The 19,079-nt window shown below is 43.6% G+C and overlaps 1 protein-coding gene across 18 annotated transcripts in view; it reads left to right on the top strand.

The window, feature by feature from the left end:
- The window catches only part of Pkc53E (Protein C kinase 53E), a 247,332-nt gene that overhangs the window by 143,396 nt on the left and 84,857 nt on the right, over window positions 1–19,079 (top strand). For 17 of the 18 annotated variants that reach the window (XR_015325533.1, XR_015325532.1, XM_086985903.1 and 14 more), the window contains one exon: window positions 11,068–11,099. Coding sequence is in view for 15 of the 18 variants with exons in the window: in XM_086985903.1 (XP_086842029.1) it covers window positions 11,068–11,099 (32 nt within the window). In the remaining 3 variants the exon portion in view is untranslated. Of the gene's footprint in view, window positions 1–11,067; window positions 11,100–11,775; window positions 11,891–19,079 lie in introns of those variants that run through there. The other variant, XM_022801472.2, reaches the window with a different exon arrangement.

Raw genomic sequence — 19,079 nt, 5'->3', positions numbered from 1 at the left:
ATAATAATATATCTTCTTCTACTTTTTTCATATTATACAGACGATAACCTCATATGTTAAGGTTCATGGTGTATTTTTTTATTTCACTGACATTCTGCCATTTTGTTTCCGTTCAGCATCACTTGCTCTCCCACTATGAAACTGCTACAGAGTTTCCATAAAAAGTATATGAACGGATGCTGAATTTCAAGTCCATCTTCCTTGGTTGTCTCTAGCTGAAGTAGTGCTCCATTGTTCACTGCTGCCTCTACCTGTATCACGTTGTTTAGCCTTAAATGAAAATTTCTATCAATGGCTGTCCCCTGAAGTATGATATGAGAAAACACCCGCCCGTCTCTTTAGCCAAAAATAGTCTACACAGATCTGTTCTACTAGTATACGGCAGTTAGAGTTAGACGTCGTTCTAGAATGGTAGACTGGTAGGGATTTCCTACCTTCGTTATATACAGGCGCAGACTTTGGTTGTGGGAGTAAGTAAAGGTGCTAGTTAGGCGAAAAGCGGACTAGACGAAGTGACCGATGACAGTAGAAAAGTTTTGTCAATCTGCCCGTGCCATCTAACATACAGGCAATATACCATTTGAAGCAGTTAGGGGTTATAGCGAGCTTGCGGACGCTTTTGATCGAGACAACCCTGAAGTTAACGCTGTAGACTGAGGTTGCCTTATTGATAGCTTATTGGTAGCTCTTGCTGTAGTTTGCAGTGTTCACTTACAGCCATATCTGCTTTGCCTGGTCTATTGACGTTGTTTGCCTTCTCTAACCGGACACATCCATTATACTGCTACCGGCCTATCTAGTGTTCGCCCATTTCTCGTACTAGCATGCGCCGTCATTGAGATCTACGCGCGCAAGACTAAAAAACGGTCTACGTGTTGGGTGTTTGTTCGTGCTGCTATGGTCACAGGCCAAAAGTAGCCCGGATTGGTTATGGCTACAACAGGCATTGACGTGCAGATACTTACCCACATAAGTTCGCTTTTCGTAGACTTTTCGCGCATCCAAACTCGAATGTGCCTGCTAGAAATAACTGGATGGCTTCCTGACCCACTGGCTCGCTGCCCAGAGCAGGCAAGCGACAACCAAATTCTCCTCCCACTGCTGGCGTCTCTGATCAGCGGATGTCTGGGCGTGCGAGATTTTGGTGGCAGCTCTAGTCACCGACGCTTTTGTTGTTCCTGCCGTCTGTAAGTTTGCCAAAAATCCAGCCACTTCTTACCTGCTTTAATCGCTGGCTATCATCAGTGCAGTAAATGATTGAGTTGACGTAAATTGAACCCTAAGACCCATGCCATGTCTTTAAGTAAGGATGACAGACTCTGTTTGCCTTAATGGTTCGCAACAAGTTTAAAGCAGTGCGTACTTTCGGCAGACCAGAATACCAACAACTTTGGCTATAGGGGAGCTAACGGGTATAAGAAATAACTAGAAGCAGCAAACAGCGACAACGATGATGATGACAGATTGGATTTACTTGTTGTGCTCCACAAAATACGCATTTGTGTATAGCGTACACAAAGGAAGCACATAAAACGGCTTGTCATAGACAAGCACTGTTTCCGTCGGCCATATAGTCTTCTAAGATTGACTTAAACAATAGCGAAAATACACAACACAGCCGGTTATAACTGGAGGCTAGACGACTGTCTAACCTCTGCTGTGAGCACCCGATTGGATTCTGGGACATTTGAATTTGGGGACGGTGGAGCGAGTAACTCCATACAGAACTCTGTGGCCTACAGATGCCATTGCGTTGACCTCTATACAACTATATAAAGTGTACAAAGACGATGGTGATGATGTCGAAAGCGAAAAATTGCCTGCTATCTAGAATGTTCGGAAGCACTTTGAAGGTCGTTATAGTTATGCATTGAATCATATTCCTGTGGGAGTACAGGCAAACTATAATGGTAGCCATTTCCGATAATCGTTGGCTGGACGAAATGGCCTCTGGCCCGAGGCGGAGAATATGTCTATTACGTCTTGTAACGGAATAGGCAATTGATCTGAGGTGCGTATTCGCTTGTGGCATTGAGTAGCGCGGATAGCACTATACAATAGTAGTAATAAGCAAAGTACATGATACTGTTAGCCTGGTAGGGTCTGGGTCGTGCTGGGCTTTCTCAACATGTCATTCAACAATTTGAGCATACTTCTACTTCGTTTGTTCTGTACTTTGAGAACATTGAGGTTAGTGGATTGATCTCAGAGGAATCAAAGTCACTGGTTTTATTGTAGGTTAGTCGATGCATTGAAGTATACAATTTGAATCCTATTTGCTTGTACAGCGTGCAAATACTACTCCGTTACTCATTGTTGCTTTTTCTTTTCGTCAGCTCTAGGTTACTACGATAGCTCAAACTGGAATGAAATCGCATTATTTGTAGGAAACCCATCTGGGCTTACATGGAACGGGTGGTTTCCTAGTCAAGATTGTGTGATATTTCCCCTAGCGTGTTTCGGCCCGGGAATTAGGTTCGACTACCAATAAAAAATGCTTGCTATATGGCATCGGCATTGGCTTTCCCGAGCATCGGAACTGACCGAAGGTGGCTAAATCCGCTTTGCCTCCGTTTTCGCTGCCAGTAAAGCCGCAGTCAAAATCATATAACAGAATTCGACGGTTTTTAATGAAGTATCTCGCATAGTAGCGCGTAGATTTATCTTTTCAAATATATTAAAATTTAAAACAAGTTCAGTCTTAGTTAACAAGCATTGTTATGCGTTATTATTAGGTTTTCAATATAAGAACATTCACATATAGTGAATATGGTACAAGAAAGCGTAAACTAGCCACTATTTAACATCCAGGTATAACTAAAATCGATCTCTACCTTAAAACCTACAGATAATAGTAACTTCTATTACCCTCGATTGTAAATTAGAACGCGATCTAGTCGGAAAAATTTTCTTTTCGGATTTCGTCGGAAAAAAAAAGAACTCTATCAACGATTTTATGTGTACCTCATTTAACCAATGCATTTTCGTTACGATTTAACCACCATTCGAGTCCATTATAAAGCTGAGCTTAAGAGCTTTGACCACCTTTCATCTGCAAGCTTCCTTCGTTGCCCTTCACTAGAAACTGTGAAGCCCCTGGACATGCTTAGAGCGCACGTCGCTCACAACAACCTATCATACTTTGTTTTCTGATAGGTTTTGCTATCCCCACATTTTTGTTTAGCTTTTTGTTCATATTTTTTTATCAGCAATTTTCAAAACGTTCTCTTCAAGCCTCTCTTTCAGTCCACACTCAGACTAAAAATACAGGACATAGGACATTGTAAAAACGGCCGGCTACCGATACCTAAAGGTCCAGAGTGTGCTGGATAGGTTGTCAAATCATGTCTATTCTCATTATCACCGGCAGTTATTACGAAGCAAATAATATTATAAATATATACTTAGTACAAATTGGTCTGAAATGTGGCATGTCGCATGCCAGGTGTAGTTATTAGGCTGTTCTAATTTAGACGATTCTAGAAACATGTAGTAAAAGAAACTTTCAGTGGTTTTCTACGAAGGTGCGTAACACTCATGCGATGGGTCGCGGAGTTCCGTTTGCTATTACTCTGAAGCCTTTTCAATCTTATCTTCTCTTTATGCATGCGCAACTCGACAAGACTGTCCGGGTTAAATCGGAAGGAAAAAAGAAAGCTTATCAACTGAGCTGTCAGCTCAATGCATTTAGTCGGCATTGAGCCCTCTTTATGATTTCTTTCAGTAAGAGTAAGCAGAACGTTTGAAAAGCGGACAGCGTCTCCGATCAGAGTCAGCTAAATTAGCATGAATCCATGTATACGTGTTAGATACACACTTGATATCACTGATACGTCATTTGTACATAGGCGGTATTAAATATAGCCCAGATGTGTGCTTTGATCTATTTGAAAATGTCAAATAATTTACAATAATGAAATAAAATTTCAGATAATGTAGTTTTCTCCCCTCTCAGATGACCCCGCCCGAGGACCGGGATGAAACTTCATAACTCTTCATGCAGATCGAAAAAGCAGCCTTCGTCATTTTTTGCAATGGTAGCCTGACTTAACTCGTTTGATAGAGATTTTCCGCTAAAGAACAACTTAGAATATCCCATCTTTGTCTTCGGCGTCTCATGACCATTATGCGTTCCTTCTGCATGATAATTGTTTGATGTAGCAAATTTCAATGACACGAAAACCGATTCATGCTTGATGGTCTCCCATAAATGTAGGAAACAAAAAGTAGCCATTGTAATTGAGGTGTACGCCGGTCAACGAAGCATTATTGGCCTTATCAATTTGTCCTTTCGTGACGCTCCACACTATTTAAACCTGCCTACAACAGACTCAGTGCTATCAAAGGGAAGCGATTTCACAATAAACGTTAGATCCAAGCACGTGACAGATCCGACGATATAGAAGAGAGTGGGGGCAAAGCTCGCGGATAAACCCCCTTATACAATGTCACACATTTAGCCAATAACAGATCTGCCGTAAACCATTCTACACAAAAGAAATACGCGCCACATTCAATCATGGCAATCAGCGACTGCTGCCGCTGCTAGTGTTGCTCCTATCTGTAAACGGATCGAATTATCTTGGGCGAATAAGTAGTGAATTAGATAAGTCAGCAACGCAATACGCGTCTGTACGCGCTTGGCACTAGAAAAGCATGGTACGGCAAGGCGGTCCGCTGGCCCATCTGGCGGAATTTTCGCAAACGGTTGTAGACATCGCTGAGTAATGTTCTGAGTCCCGCTGGCTTTCTTGCCTTCGTCGAATCAAGATAAATGCTCGTATTGTGTATATATTATTATGTGAGCACAGTCAGAACCATCTGGTGCAGCGCAACTGAATTAATCCGAATTTCTCCCTGGTGCTATATGTGTGACTAGATAGGATCGAAGGCAACATTGTTTTACTTATCGGCTTTAGTCGGAGGCATTAGAAATGGTGTACTATTAAACGTTGATAAGTGCAGAAAATATTAAGCGAAGAACGTACCAGCGCGGTCCATGCTTAGCGCAAAACATGAGCGGCACCGGGACCACTGATCCACACTCGTTGTGCCTTTGCCGTGTTCATCCGATTACTTAAGTCCACGTTGATTTTCCATTGGAACAATAACAGCAGTAATAAGCAAAGGAACATCATCGACGAATCCATGCTCGCCCTTTAATTATCCCTGGTACCCAACCTATTCGTAAGGCTGACTTGGGGGCAGAATGACGTCGGCCACGGTATATAAACAATTTCAATTTCGGCCATAACCTCCGCCGCCGCTGTGAGCTCTGCCCGAACACAAGCAAGCTGAACCGTAAATAGTAGTGTGCTGAGTGAGGTTATGTTGAAATGGACTCTTCTTCTGGGCCGCCGGTAAACGGTAAGCGAGCCGGGAAGCAGACTCCAAGGAGCTCCGAGCCCGCTGGGGGCTGCATATGCCGCTAGGAGCTTAGGGGTTACATTTGTGTTTATTATATCTTGAACTAATGTAACGATGTCGGCAGATAAACAAGTGCTGTATGCAGACCACGACGCTCAGGCCAGCTAAAAACTCTTACCGGAGTAGTCAGGTTGTGATCATAGCCCTGGTTGGCGTTCATTGGTGGTATTGGCTAAAACCGCCACTAATTCGACTCGTGATACTCGTAGACTAAACCAAGCTCGCCAGCTGTTGCTGGGTGCATGAGAAAGTCACGCTGGATTGAAGCAGTGGTCGGCGAGCTCTTATCGGGCCATGCATAGAAATCGAGACAAACCTTTGTCCTCGTGGCATCATCCTAGTCATAACGGTGCGAATCAAAGTGGGAATTCCGTGTTACCGCTTAGGTCGATAACTCAAAGAATGAAACCGGCGAATCCCGTCCACTCGAGTCATTACCGGCGTGTCTATGTCCACTGCACGCACGAAACACGCTGATGACAGTCAATGGACGAATCATAAACGTCGCAGATCCCTTCTCTAGCCCAAGTTATAGGAATAAGGCTCGTCTCTCAGGCTACCAGCTGGCAAATACGATCGTATCTCGGTTGATGATACAACGATACATGAGACACTTCATCTCTTTTGCTAACTAAGCAAATTGGTAAACGCGGTGAAATCAACCAAACGAACGAGCGACAGGTTGATTTCGGCCAGTTGTCAAGGCGTGTTAGGTACGAACTATGTATAATGATGTGAATGAGTAGTCTTTGCAGTAACAGGTGTGTACGTAGAACACATGTTAAATCTATCATGTCCTCCTCACACTTGCGAGGCCACGGACTCTCCTCTCGGGTTCATTCAATCGTAAACGCTCAGGCTGTTGCTAACTGGTTACGCTGCTATGCTAAGCACGTCCGCAGCCTTTGATAGAAATGTATTCATCCCAACCTAAATTGCTCTAACTGGAAACTCAATGGCGTCACTTTGGACGAGAAAGGATCTCGAGTATCCCCAGTCCCCCATAGCAACTGTTAGATTCGTTTGCGCTTTGAATTTATATGGTTTCTGATTCCATGACCCATCATCAAAGGGTTGCCCCAGCTCGCCAGGATTTCTGTTTCGAGGCTTGTTCGATTAGAATTCAAGGCAATGTTCTCTCTAACGTCACCTATAAGATAAATACTTTTCCATAATCCTCGGCGCGTTTTAAACCCATAGGCAAGTAGCAATCCTAAATCCACTCTTGTGCCGGAATTGCAGTTTCGAACCCTCGCCAGCCCCCTTTGGTGCCTCTAAAACTTTGCGTAACGGGGCATTCACACGTCTTGCATACGCCTGCAAACTATTTCTGCATATACCTAAGGGTCCACCGATTATGGCATTTTTCTAGGCTACAATAAGCCGCATTCTATCTAATGAGACAATTTTTTCCCAGTCCTCCAATAAATGATACGATGTGCTAATAGCAGAATACGTGTGGCACCCGGTAGCTGCTTATTATGCCTCCAATAATGAGCTATTTTCATATTGTGAATTTACCGATAGTCGGCCTGAATACGTCTAAATTTATTAGCCTAGGGCTTTTCAGGTCTGGCTTTCAGTCGTATATGAATTGGACGGCCTTGCCTTCAGTCTAGTCCACCGCTTTTATATACGTGCTTTTTAGGCACCGGCGTATTACTGTATTTTACGATGGAACAAAAAATCGTCTTTTATCAGCATATTTGCTGAATTAATTATACGACGGTTGCCTCGTGTCTTCCTCTCGTCAGTATCACGCGACTGCACGTGCGCTTTCTGCTGTCCTCATGCACGTGCGTTGCAATGATTAGGATAGATTCTTTTCTGATTGTCGCTGAAAGCTTTCACTCTAAACGAAAAGTGAAGATAATGGAAGGTACTAGTTACTGCAAAATTTGATGAGATGGGCAACGTTCGAAAGGCTCCATTTCGCTCTGGGTACTAGGAACGGCTCGGCTTATTAAGAGAAGAATATGTAAAAAAAAAATTCTAACTCGAAAATATTCTGTAGCAAGTATTGTTGGATTCAATACCCCCTATTTTTCATGGAGACATGACGGTCTCTTGAAGCTCGGCCTGTAACAGCATAGCTCTATTTTACGGGGGTACCGATTTGCCTTATCAGTTCAATAGATTATATTACAACACTGCAACGATAGCTGGTTTTTAGCTTCCCTTACCTACAGATTAAAAATGTATAAGTACCTCAGCTCTTAGGGCTATTATATAGTTATTATCGTAATCGCTGTTGTAATTTTATACCTTACATGGAACAATCTTGGCCGAACGAAAGTTCGGCCAGAAACGACGAATGTATGACTGAGGCCAAAACCCACAATGACGTCAGCCACATAAAGGACCACAGGCAGGAACCCACTAGTATAACTCATCATCGCCTCCGGGAGACACAGATGAAGCCTTACAGGCGAGGAGGGTGTACACGAAGAAAGAAGCACTTGTCGGCTGCTAGAGGTGGCAGGTTCTGCATCCACAATACGCAGAAATGATGGCCGGTCGCGGCCTCTGGGGATAGGTTAAAAGTTCATTTTAGGGCAGGTCGTACGTCTTGCAGTTGCTTCTGCAACCGGAATACCAAACTTCTATGTATTCTTGCCTACGGCGCCGAGTCAAATGTCCCTTCGAGCTACGGGAGGTTGAGGAGAAATATGGCTGAGTCGTAACGCATTATGAAAGCAAAAGAGTCTGCACTGCGCTAAGGTACAACGGGCGACAAGGCTATGGAGCCATCGGTCGTTTTACAACAAAAAGCTCATAGATAAGAGTGGTACTTCGGTCCAAAAGGGTATCCCCTCCTAGGAGAGCGCCCCCAGGGCCCTACGCTCGGAAAAAAGTGGGCGCACACGAACGTAGAGTCAAGCAGAGAGGTTGCCGTTCGTGCTGCCAATTTCAGCGCCGACGTTCATACTACAGAGAGGCAAACCAGCTTATTTTAGACGGAGTGGGAAACAGGACACAAAAGAGCAATGCGAATTAAACCACAACAGCAGCTAAACTTGCTTCGGAACTCTGGCAAATCGTTATACTTTACCATTGTATTCATATAGTAACCAGACCTTACGCTACAACTGAAAAAAAAAGCAGCACCTATGGTGGCAGTGCTGATAGGCAATTGGCCGTAGTTACCAATTTGGTCAAGACGAGCTGACCGAAGGCTGAGCGACTCAGCATAGCTAGGACAGGTTTTAGGTTCTAAGGCCAAGGTAGTAGCATAATGCGAACAACAAAACCACATTGAAGGCCATTGACCTAAATTGAGTTGGGCAAAAAATCTAGAAGGCGGCAACGGCGATAGCAGCAGCCGCAAATAATGTCTTTTGTGTTCCGCTAAAGAATTTGCGATACTTTTTTTTTCATGCTTCACATTCGGTACTTAAGTCGTTAAGCATTGCTTACCTGTCAGGAGCCACTTGCGCTTGTTACCCCATGCGACACTGCAGGCCGCCTGCACCAGCTCCCGGCTTGGCCGGCACAGACGACATTGACGACAAAGCTAACGCTTTCACGTCAGCAGCTCAACAAAGCTGGTGCGTGACACTCATGGCAAGTGGGTAGCTGTGACGATAGCAAGTGCATAGATAACAACGTGGTGCGGCATGGTGCAGCAACGGCAGCAGCGTTGTGCGGCCGAATAGTAATATATACTTAGGAAGCCTCAAAGTATTGACACTTAAGTACACACTGAGTCATTATTCATATAATTTAGATGGTTTATATTATACACAAAAATGTGAAGTTAAACGATAGAAGAAGATCTCAAAAACTGGAGACACTATGTGGTACCTTTGTGGTGCGGTTTGTATTTCATTACAAGTACCAATGTACGTTGCAACGGTGACAATGTTATTTGCTTAGACGGCCAAAAAGTTGCGAGTCGAGTAATTTCCGGGACAAGATGTTAGGTGACCACAGCCGCTTGGTCCGTGTCCTTACAATGACATCAGCATCTACCTTAAAACTCCTACATGCGGCTATCCATAATAGGGCACGCAGGTGGCTTACATTGTCAGTCTGCTAGAACGAATTATACATTGACGCCTTCCCCAGTATAAATATTCTACGGCTTGGTGTGTCAACGTGTTGCTGCATCGCAGCTGCCCAAAATTTTAATCTGTCAGTAGCCCATGCTAAGCTAATCCTAAGTGAGTCTCCCAAGCCGTCGTGTCTAGTGTAAGGCTAGTTGTTCTTCTCCACGTTGAAGAAACCCCCTACCTATCAAGTGAACATCTCTGCACAGTACAGGAGCCTACTGCTGCCAGACGCATAGGGGGTCGTGTCCCGTTAGCTTTCGTTGGCGGGCGTCACCATGGCAGCTATGGTCGGCGGCCGCATTCTAAGAAGTAGCAACAGCCACCAGGGGATAATGATATAGTTTTCAGTGACGCGCTTGGCAGAATCGAACGCCATGATTAGGCAGAGAAAATAGAAAGAAGAAGCACCATTGCTACAGCTGTTACAACAACATCGAAGTTAGCTTGTTTTTTACCCTGGCTTCTTGCCTAAACGAATGAAGCCCGAATTCACGTACGTAAAGGAGTCTATAGCGCACAATATTGTATTAGGGTATTCCGTAAAAGTGCTCTTGATGCTGGCCTACCATGAGGTTGTGAGCCTAAAAGCTTATATGAAGCCTTTTTAGGCGAGACTTCTCGTCGTGAAGGTTCTTTCCTACGAGTAGAACCATATGCGTAGCTACGAAGTCAAACAAATCCTATCTAGAAGATTCCTTGTAAGAGTTGGTAAACTATACGCTATACATACTGACGCTATCTGTAGAAAGTCCGAAATAAAAACAGCTCCGTTGTCCGATGCAGCAATAAAAGGAAAATACTATTTTCAGGGGACAGGGGAACAAAATGGTAGTGTCTGTAATGATGGAACCTGCATTCGTTAATGGAGAGTGTAAAAACCACTAATGTGCCAGAAGTTGTCGACCAAACACATCGTCACTGCACATGTAATAGCGCGTAAGAACGGATATCTATCTGCTATATATTAGAGATAATCAAAAACGCTGTGAAAGACCATTGTTGGCCCTAGAAACTATCCGCATACATATATATCCTAGAGGTATTTGTCACTTCTGTAGTATCGTGGTACGATGTTAGAATTTTTATAGCAGAAGCAGTGAAGTTATCTTCTGCAAAAAAACCTCAACACTTTTTTGATGAAACGAGCGACTGACTCTATCTTAACTTGACCTATTGTATAGTACGATGCTATAGGATTTACCTATACTAAAAAATAGCATATAAAAAAGTCTTTTGCATTGTTAGCAGTTCGTTGTGAGGAAGCCATAGCTCAAAGCTATTGTCAACTAGCAGCTTGCGGTAAACGTCTTTCCTTTATTACGTATGCATGATAACGGGATATTTGAGCCGCGAGGTATTTAGGTATATTAAGTCAGAACGGACGTGAATGAAGCCCACTCTACACGTATCTGTCTACCACTGCCAGTGTTATCGAGTTTGCTGAGCTGGCTTCCGGCCATGTCTTCTCCGTTCGGCCAACAGTTATAGTGGCATGAATGTATTGAAAAAAAAACTATTGCGTAGTGACATTAAGAATACTCAACATTGCCTATAATTTCTAACACGATTCTCTCTTTACTTTTTACAGGGGCTTTGGAAAGCAAGGATACCAGTGCCAAGGTAAGTCTGGTAGACGATCGGGCGCTGAGAATAATTACGCTATTATTACATGATGAAAATTCTCCAAATACAGTTACGTAACGTCTAACACGACCCAAGAACGAAGCCTGTGTGTCAAAACAATGTGTTGGCAGACATGATGTAGAATATGCCTTGTTACACGTACGAGGTAATGCTCAGTGTTAGCAATGAATCTATGGCGCGTGCGCATGGCAGAATGAACAATAATTTACAATAGCTTTGATGATGTATATTGTTGAAAGCGATATCAACCCTAAGAATAGAATGTATTATTGCCGATGATAGATGGAGCGATAGTTCTATTTTAGTAGCTTTTAAAGGTGAAGTCAATTGAGTTTTCGGGTAAACCACACTGAAAATGTTACCCCTCACAAGCATCGTTGCAATGTCGGCCTGACCGGCTTAGAAACTTAACGTTTACCCACATCATTATCTACTGACCGTCTCAAGCTATTAAGCCTAACAAAGTGTTAATTATCCGTCAACGCGCCCCGAACTACTTGTCCCACATGCCAGTACCTAAACTTCATCAATCTCCTACAAATGCAGAGAATCACAGCACATATTCATTGACACTCCAATCACCGACTCCTTGCTGTACATCGTGTAAATACGCATCCTGTCATTTAAACAATGATTTCTTTTTCCTTCTTAGTTCACGCACTTTTGCGTGATTTTGAGCAGACGATCTCAGCCAGAACGTCGTCGCGCCACAGCGAATCCGTCAGGACCGCGTTCAACATGGGTCCGGATTATTACTGCCCGTCACGGTGAGCCCACTTAGACTTGCGTTGGTTAAAAGTGTATCGTGTGGGCAAATCTTGCTATTAATAGGCATAACAAAATTATGCCTACTTAGGGGGTACATCACTAGATGAAATTAGTCGGGTCGGAGTGGCTGCGAATTGTTTGATGTTGATGTGATATACAAGCCAGAACCAAGGGAATTAGTTTATGGGAAGGTGCTATCTGCGCTCCATTGACGCGGACATCATGGACGGAGCTCAATCAAAAACACCTCAGATAGCGTAAAATGTGCTCTGATCCACGGCAAGGAAGGAGAAATTCTGTCAGTGATTCCAGGACCTTAAGCGAAGGACACTAATGAATGCCTGGCATATACGATTTCTATACGCAGCAAAATATTAACTGCGTAGAAACATAAAATATGGTCAGGTTGCCCCGGAAGGTCCTGAAGACAAAATGACTAATCTGCTGTTTGATTTTGGCTTGCCTGATTGCTCACCTTCACTAAACCAGTTTTACTTGCAAAACAGCCAGACTTTCTGCCCAAACTCCAAACCATGTCCTCTGGGTTCTGTTCAGGAACAGCAGCGCGGTATGGTAGTGCTCACTACTCTGCATCTGGCAGTAGGTAAGGCTATTGCCGTACTCGTGACCTGTGTCGTCTTAATCTGAAGACGCGATCCCCCGGTTAATTCCTGCCCAGCAAGAATTACGTCACTACCGATTGGTCTAGATGTCATCTGCACCTAAGCTTGTTTTCCCTCGATCTATCTTCCTGTCGCCCGTAATGCGTCTCCCTCACATGCTGCACATGCATGCAGTTAAGGCTGTTTCCATCAGGATTCTAGCACATCGCTCTGCATGGTTTGTCCGCTGACTTTTTTGATCAAATACGTGGCACTCAGTATGGGCTCGAACAGGGCCGCATTCTGTGGCAATCAAACGTATATCAACCAGCTTCCTAGCAAAGGCGACCGTGCTCCCTAGTATAGTGGTTGCTTTATCAGACAACTGACAACAGAGATGGCGTACGAAATTTCATACATCCGTATTTTCGACTCGATTGGCTTGAATCTTATCCTTTTCTAGACCGGCTTCAAACTTCGAAGGTTATTTAGCCTTAGAATCATGTCTATTCCAGGACTGCGTCCTTCTTCTATTACCAATTAACACAGTAAGCTTTAGTCTATCTATTTTAGATCTCTGTCGCGAGGCGAAATGAAATTGTAGATAGGAATTAGGATCTGCCTGCAACGCGGGGTCGGAACTAGTGCAGTTGAACTTGTCGTCGGCTTAACCTCGGTCCCTCGCACCTGTTGCAAAGGCTGTTCGCCAGTGGTTTGAGGAGATTCAAGCCGCAGTAGAGGTTCAAGCAGAAATTTTAATTTAAGCTTTTTCCTTTATTGAAGTTTCTTTTTTTCAATGTTGTGCAAGGAACTAGAGAACGAGGGAGAGCTAGTAGGGTTGCGGCGAACGGCAATGCATAGCTTGTTGCTTCTGGTGCAGGAATTTTCCTGCTGCAGGTGGAAGGAGCAAGGATTACGGTTTCTTGTAGCTGCACAATATCGTTTTCTAATCTTGCTCAGTTAAAAGGCAAGTTGGTTAACTTAGTTGAACTTATTGAAACATAAAAATGGAGAGTATTGTGCGAACGTACTCGTAATGGCACTGGGAAACTTTCGGAACACATTGTTAAGAACATTCAATATCGGTTCACAAAAAGAGATCTTGTTTAAATACTATGGAGTAATGGCGAACGGCCTGTCGCGCTTGAATCCTACGAAGTGTGCGGCGTCACTCTGCCGCTGGCTGGGACTGCATGGACTCCTCACTCCCTAAACCAGCAACTTCAGAGACGCGATTTTTCAAGGTTCGCATGTCCATTAGGAGAAGGGCACACCGCGTTAGCAATCTAAGTGGTGGCTAGTTGTAATACGGCAAATCGATAAAGTCCGCTCACCGATCACCCAATGGCGATTTGCAACTGAAACACTGCTTATGGAGTTTTCTGAAGGTTCTGTGAAAATTGGGCAAAAAAGACCAAGTCTATCTAAGACAGTTCATTGATATTGGCTGCCTTCAGTTGTCTATGTAGTATCGTTATGACGTTCACAACTAACGCACATACGTCGGATGTGGGAGCTAGTAACCAAGACAGCGACAACTGCGTACGAACGAGGTGCCCAAATGCGGCACAATAAAGATGTCTGTATATACATGTACAACCTGGTAACAGGTAGAACTACGAAAGTGACCACGTGAACATTTGCTTTTTCTCTCTCTTTCAAATATAAATACTATGTCTCCTTTCAATTCAACCATTCACTATAGAAGTTGTCTCTCTCTGGCAATGCAGCCGCAGTCAACCCCGGGGCCCCACTCTACCTTCTCCGTGCCACCTTTTTGGCCTCTCGTTGAAGAAAGCCCTGACGCTTAAGGGATGGATGAGAATTCATTGAATGTGCAACAGAAACAGTAACAGTAGCAGCGAGCTGAATATTTTTAGGCAGATTAGGTTTCTTAGCAGCAGCCAGTAACCAGATTCAGTTTGGATGAATATTCGTTCCCTTCCCAGCGCTTATGATCAACTGCCTTAATGCCAAGCTACCTTCTGCCTTCTGCTTTCCGATAGCATCGCATTTACCTACATAATATCTCTATTGGTTTCTGATGGGCCATTGTCGCTACGGGTCCCGAGCAATGACACCACTGCGCCGACTGTCTTTGCTTTTTGTCTGGCTCACGCTGCTTTGTTCCTTTTCGTCTTGCCTGCCCTAGTCAAACGTAAGCTGAGCCTTTCTTTCTCTGAACCTCTGAATGCGTATGGAAGTGTAGGTGTATGACGACGTGCGCGTGCACGTTGGCTGTACAGGATCTTTAAGTATCGTTCTCACTGCCCGCACACCCAGGCTTTGTACAATCTCGATTTTTCTGCTCATTCCTCCCCGCCTTTTCGGAACATACGTGTACTGCAATTACATCTACATAAGGATGTAGAAGGACTCTCAACTATCGTGACAAACCAAAGTTACCTAAGAGTTTGACAGCACCTGTAGTAAGCAAACCAAGAGGGAAAAACCAAGACTCTTGACGACAACTACAACAAGCGATGTACCCACTTATGCGCGTATTTGTGTGCGCAGGCAAACAACCGCAGTGGTAGGGGCCTAATTTGCAGAAAGCGGGCTTTCTGCAGAAGACCCATAGGTGTTTAGGCTACATATAGGTTGGTTTAGGCTAGAATTGCTCGAGCGACCTAAAAGTTATCTAGGAACAGGAGGGCAGATTCCGCCAAATTTATGTTTAATTGTCACGAGCCTCCATGAACTGGATAACAGCTTGTGGAAAAGGTACGAGTTCCGGGGCCACCAAACCTGATTTGGATGGGAGTGGTTCGTTCCCTGTGGGCCGACAGGGGGGGTCTTCACCCTCTCGAAATAGATTCCGACCGAATCGAGGTGTAGGGCCATGGGCTACATATCTAGTACCTTTTTGAAAAGACTGACATTCAGACACTGCATTATTGCTATTTTTGGGCAATTTTTGCAGATATTTTTTCCGCTATCCAAGATATACGTCAAATTTGGACATATACCCAGGTTCATATTAGATTGAAGCTTGAAGAAACACTGACAAGCCACAGAAATACAGCGTGTTAGTACACCGCAAACTGCCTGCATAATGTGCTTCGAGATGTAAAAAAGAAGCATTTTGACATTTTTTACTCTGTCTTTGGTAAACGAATCTATTAGCTGCCCGTAGTGGTAGAAATGCAGCACTTTATGTCAAGTAGAACGTCTAGTGTCAACGCCCTTTTTCAATGAATGAGCATGCTTATAAAAGACATAATATGATGACTTTTACCTGTCCCGACATCATGCTTCAGTTATAATAGTAACGGTATGATATATTTTATATTTTCTAGATACTACCTACAATCTACCTACGAACGGGTGCAAATAATAAACGACAACCTAAATACAAGTTTGTTTGCCTTTATTAAGCTACATATGACATTAGTTAGCGTTTTCAGATATTCCGTATTCAATCAACTAGGCGAGCATGTCTCGTTTGTCGCGATAGCCGATCTCTAGTCCCTGATTTCCGTCACTGACCAGCTGGTCCGCCATTGGATAGCCCAGAGAGATACAAGCAATATCTCATTGCTGACTGATGAGCTTCTATACAGGCATTGCTACTCTACTTAGTTCTTGCACGCGTACATTATTCATTAATGCGGTGAATGGCTGTTATGATAAAACATTTTCGTTGTCGTCGTCTGCTAAAATTGTGCATCTCTAGCCACCACTGCTGGTTAATATGAGGATATAGAGGCCTCATTCTTGGCTCAAAGGCGGTTAATTTTTACCTGCTTTTGTTACTGCTGAACGGCTCGACGAAGACTATTCATGAGCTGTTTAGCGCCATGGGAACATAGAAATACTGTCGCTGAAAGCAGCTTTCTCCTGCTGGTAATGCCTGTCACGAGATACAGCAGTAGAGAATGAGCCTGTAGATTGTCGCAATGAATGATTCTGAATGAAGCCATTTACAACGAAGCCGCTAAGTGAATGTATTCTTTGGATGGTTCGGCCTTAGCCAGTTTAGAATCTGCAGGGGGCCGTTGGGGCAGCTCCGATGTGGACGATAAGGAACGGCATAATACACACTTAAAAAATGCTATCTATTGCTTAGAAGCGTCGCTTGATTCAGTGTACCCTCTATTATTCGAGTTTTATGTCCGATATCGCCGTTAAGCGTTTTGTCAGACGACTGGCTCCCAACCCGAAACAAAGTCTGTTTATATTCAGGTTAGAACACAGAGTACAACGTGTCCTTAAGATTAGCAGGCAAAAACGATACCAGCTAAGCTATCACCGGGAAAGGTTCAGGGTAACCTAACGGCAACAAAATAGACATGTGCTTCTACATATGAATTATAAGGTCTTTTTTGCAAATGTAGGTGAAAGGCCAAATCATTTACCCATACTTTCGTAAATCTAAATAATGAGGGGGGTCAATGAAGGGGGCTGTATGCGCGACTGACGGTATTCGCCAGATAACAGATATTGTCACCATTATTCAACTCTCGAACTTGGTCGAGGATAATATGCTGGCTTACGTAGAACATTTGACAACCTGACAAACTCTCATGGATCATGGTTCTCACGGATTGTCTCATCTGTTTTCTCCATGACTCTGCTGGTATATTTGCTATTCAGTATACACGAATAACATTACAATAAAATGAAAAAAAGTCCAGTCGGTACGTTACTAATTCTAACGCTTCAATGGAAACACCATTATCAAATGGGCGATAACTAAGCAACATCAAAGATAGCAGATTAGATGGTTTCAGGGGACCAAGGGATGCATAATAACTCACTGAGGAAGATCTTCGTTCGATGAAATAAAATCATGTATACCTACGTACTGATTAGCTTGGGTTTTTCCAGTCAACAACCGGTATTATTTTTTTTTCTATCAAACTCTGAAAATAAACTTGATGGAAAACAAAAATTTACTAGCTCTAGAATATAAACTTAAATGTACTCCAATCAGCGACGCGTCTCGTCCCACACACTTTATGTGGGATGACGTAATTTTACGTCCTGCATGAAGAGATTTTATTGCGTCCACTCCAATAAGAATTGTTAAGAACTAGACTTCAGCAATAGCATCTATCATCGTAAGGCTTGTGGGGTTTATGTCCCAGATTTATCAGTTTAGGTAACGTTTTGAGTTCGTTTGGTGAACGTAATTAGCAAACCTGATTGACAGATGGAAACGCGGAAACTCCTATGGGATACGAGTTGCTTTTGCCAACCGTAGCTTAAGATATCAACGGCGTTTTCTGTGAGAACGACGGTGGTTGTTGGCTTGTGAAGAAATTCAACTGATCACGTCGTCAAAGCTCGAAGTCTTACGTTCTCTAGAGCACATGACTTTAATGCTTCGATTCCGACATACACACTGATAAAATGCCAGCATCTTGGAGTGTCTTCATCCGTAGACCTTTTGTCTAACATGTAGACAGCCTACACTAGATTTGGATCGAAGTCTACTGTTGATAACAGTGATAACGTGGTCATTCTATCAATGGTGATGCCCCATTTGAAGAAACGAAGTAGGTACCCTGCACCCTGCTTCTTTGAGGTAATAGTCAAAAAAGCTATGTTCTTTCGTGCTCCAAGCTGCCGTCGTTAGATGCACACGTCCGTTCTGATAATCCTGATTAAGGCATTAGCTCAGACATTTTAGAAAACATGGTTGATCACCATAGTCGGCAATGCCTTCGTGCAAGCTTCGGATCAACCGGACGGGTTTTTTTCGTCTGTAGAACAACTTTACTCAAATGCCAATGGATGTATTCATGCTGCATTTTCTGCTCGAGAGTGGCTTGTGTAGGTGTAGACTAAAGGCCGAAGCAGCGGTCACAGGACATCCGGGTGCGTCGAAATGCGCGATTTGGGCATAGTAAGATAACAAAATCTGAGAAGAACTTTGCTCTGTAATGCCTGAAGATATCAATGGTCAACCCTTGTGTTACCGAGGAGGTAGCCTAGCTGGACGGTGCTTAGTGAAGCGCGAGTGCTACATCGGCTGTGTGTTTATTAAGCGATTATGAGAGTCTCCGCAAATCGTGAATTTGCGGAGATTCTGATTACTAGCTCAATAACTACAGTAATTTACAGCATTCCCAAAACACGCTACGTTGGCATGTGCGAGCATACGCTCCGTTGTTGATTTATCACTTGCTTTCTTACGAAGTAGAGGCTTGTAGAACTCACCTGTAGTTCGGCTTCTGCTACTAGACTGAAGAAATATAGACATGACGAAAAAGAAAAGACGTGAGAAACAGTTCAGTTTTTCAAGAAACGAGCCTATGTTTGTTTCAGGTTTTCATTTACAGCCAAGCCTTGTCGTTATATTCGAAAGCAAATAGAAGCCGGAACAGGAGCCTTAGACTCAGCTGAGATTCGGCTGAAGTTATGGGGCCGCGGCTTTCAACACTCGGATCTTCTTGTTTGCTGTGAGGAAAATCCTATGAGCTGTTCACACGCGAACTAACAAATGTAGGCTGTGCGGACGGCGTTTGAACGTCCAAGCAATGGAACTTTACCTTCTCTTGGAGAACCTTTGCAGGACCATTAAAAATCTTCGAGTGCCAAGGAAGTCGTTAAAGCGTAAAAGGGAGAAAATATTCAGCGC

Source organism: Varroa destructor, unplaced genomic scaffold (assembly GCF_002443255.2).
Source record: "Varroa destructor unplaced genomic scaffold, Vdes_3.0 BEIS01000004.1, whole genome shotgun sequence".
Lineage (NCBI taxonomy): Eukaryota > Metazoa > Arthropoda > Arachnida > Mesostigmata > Varroidae > Varroa > Varroa destructor.
Note: the sequence above shows the minus strand (reverse complement) of the source record. Positions and strands in the feature narration are given on the sequence as shown.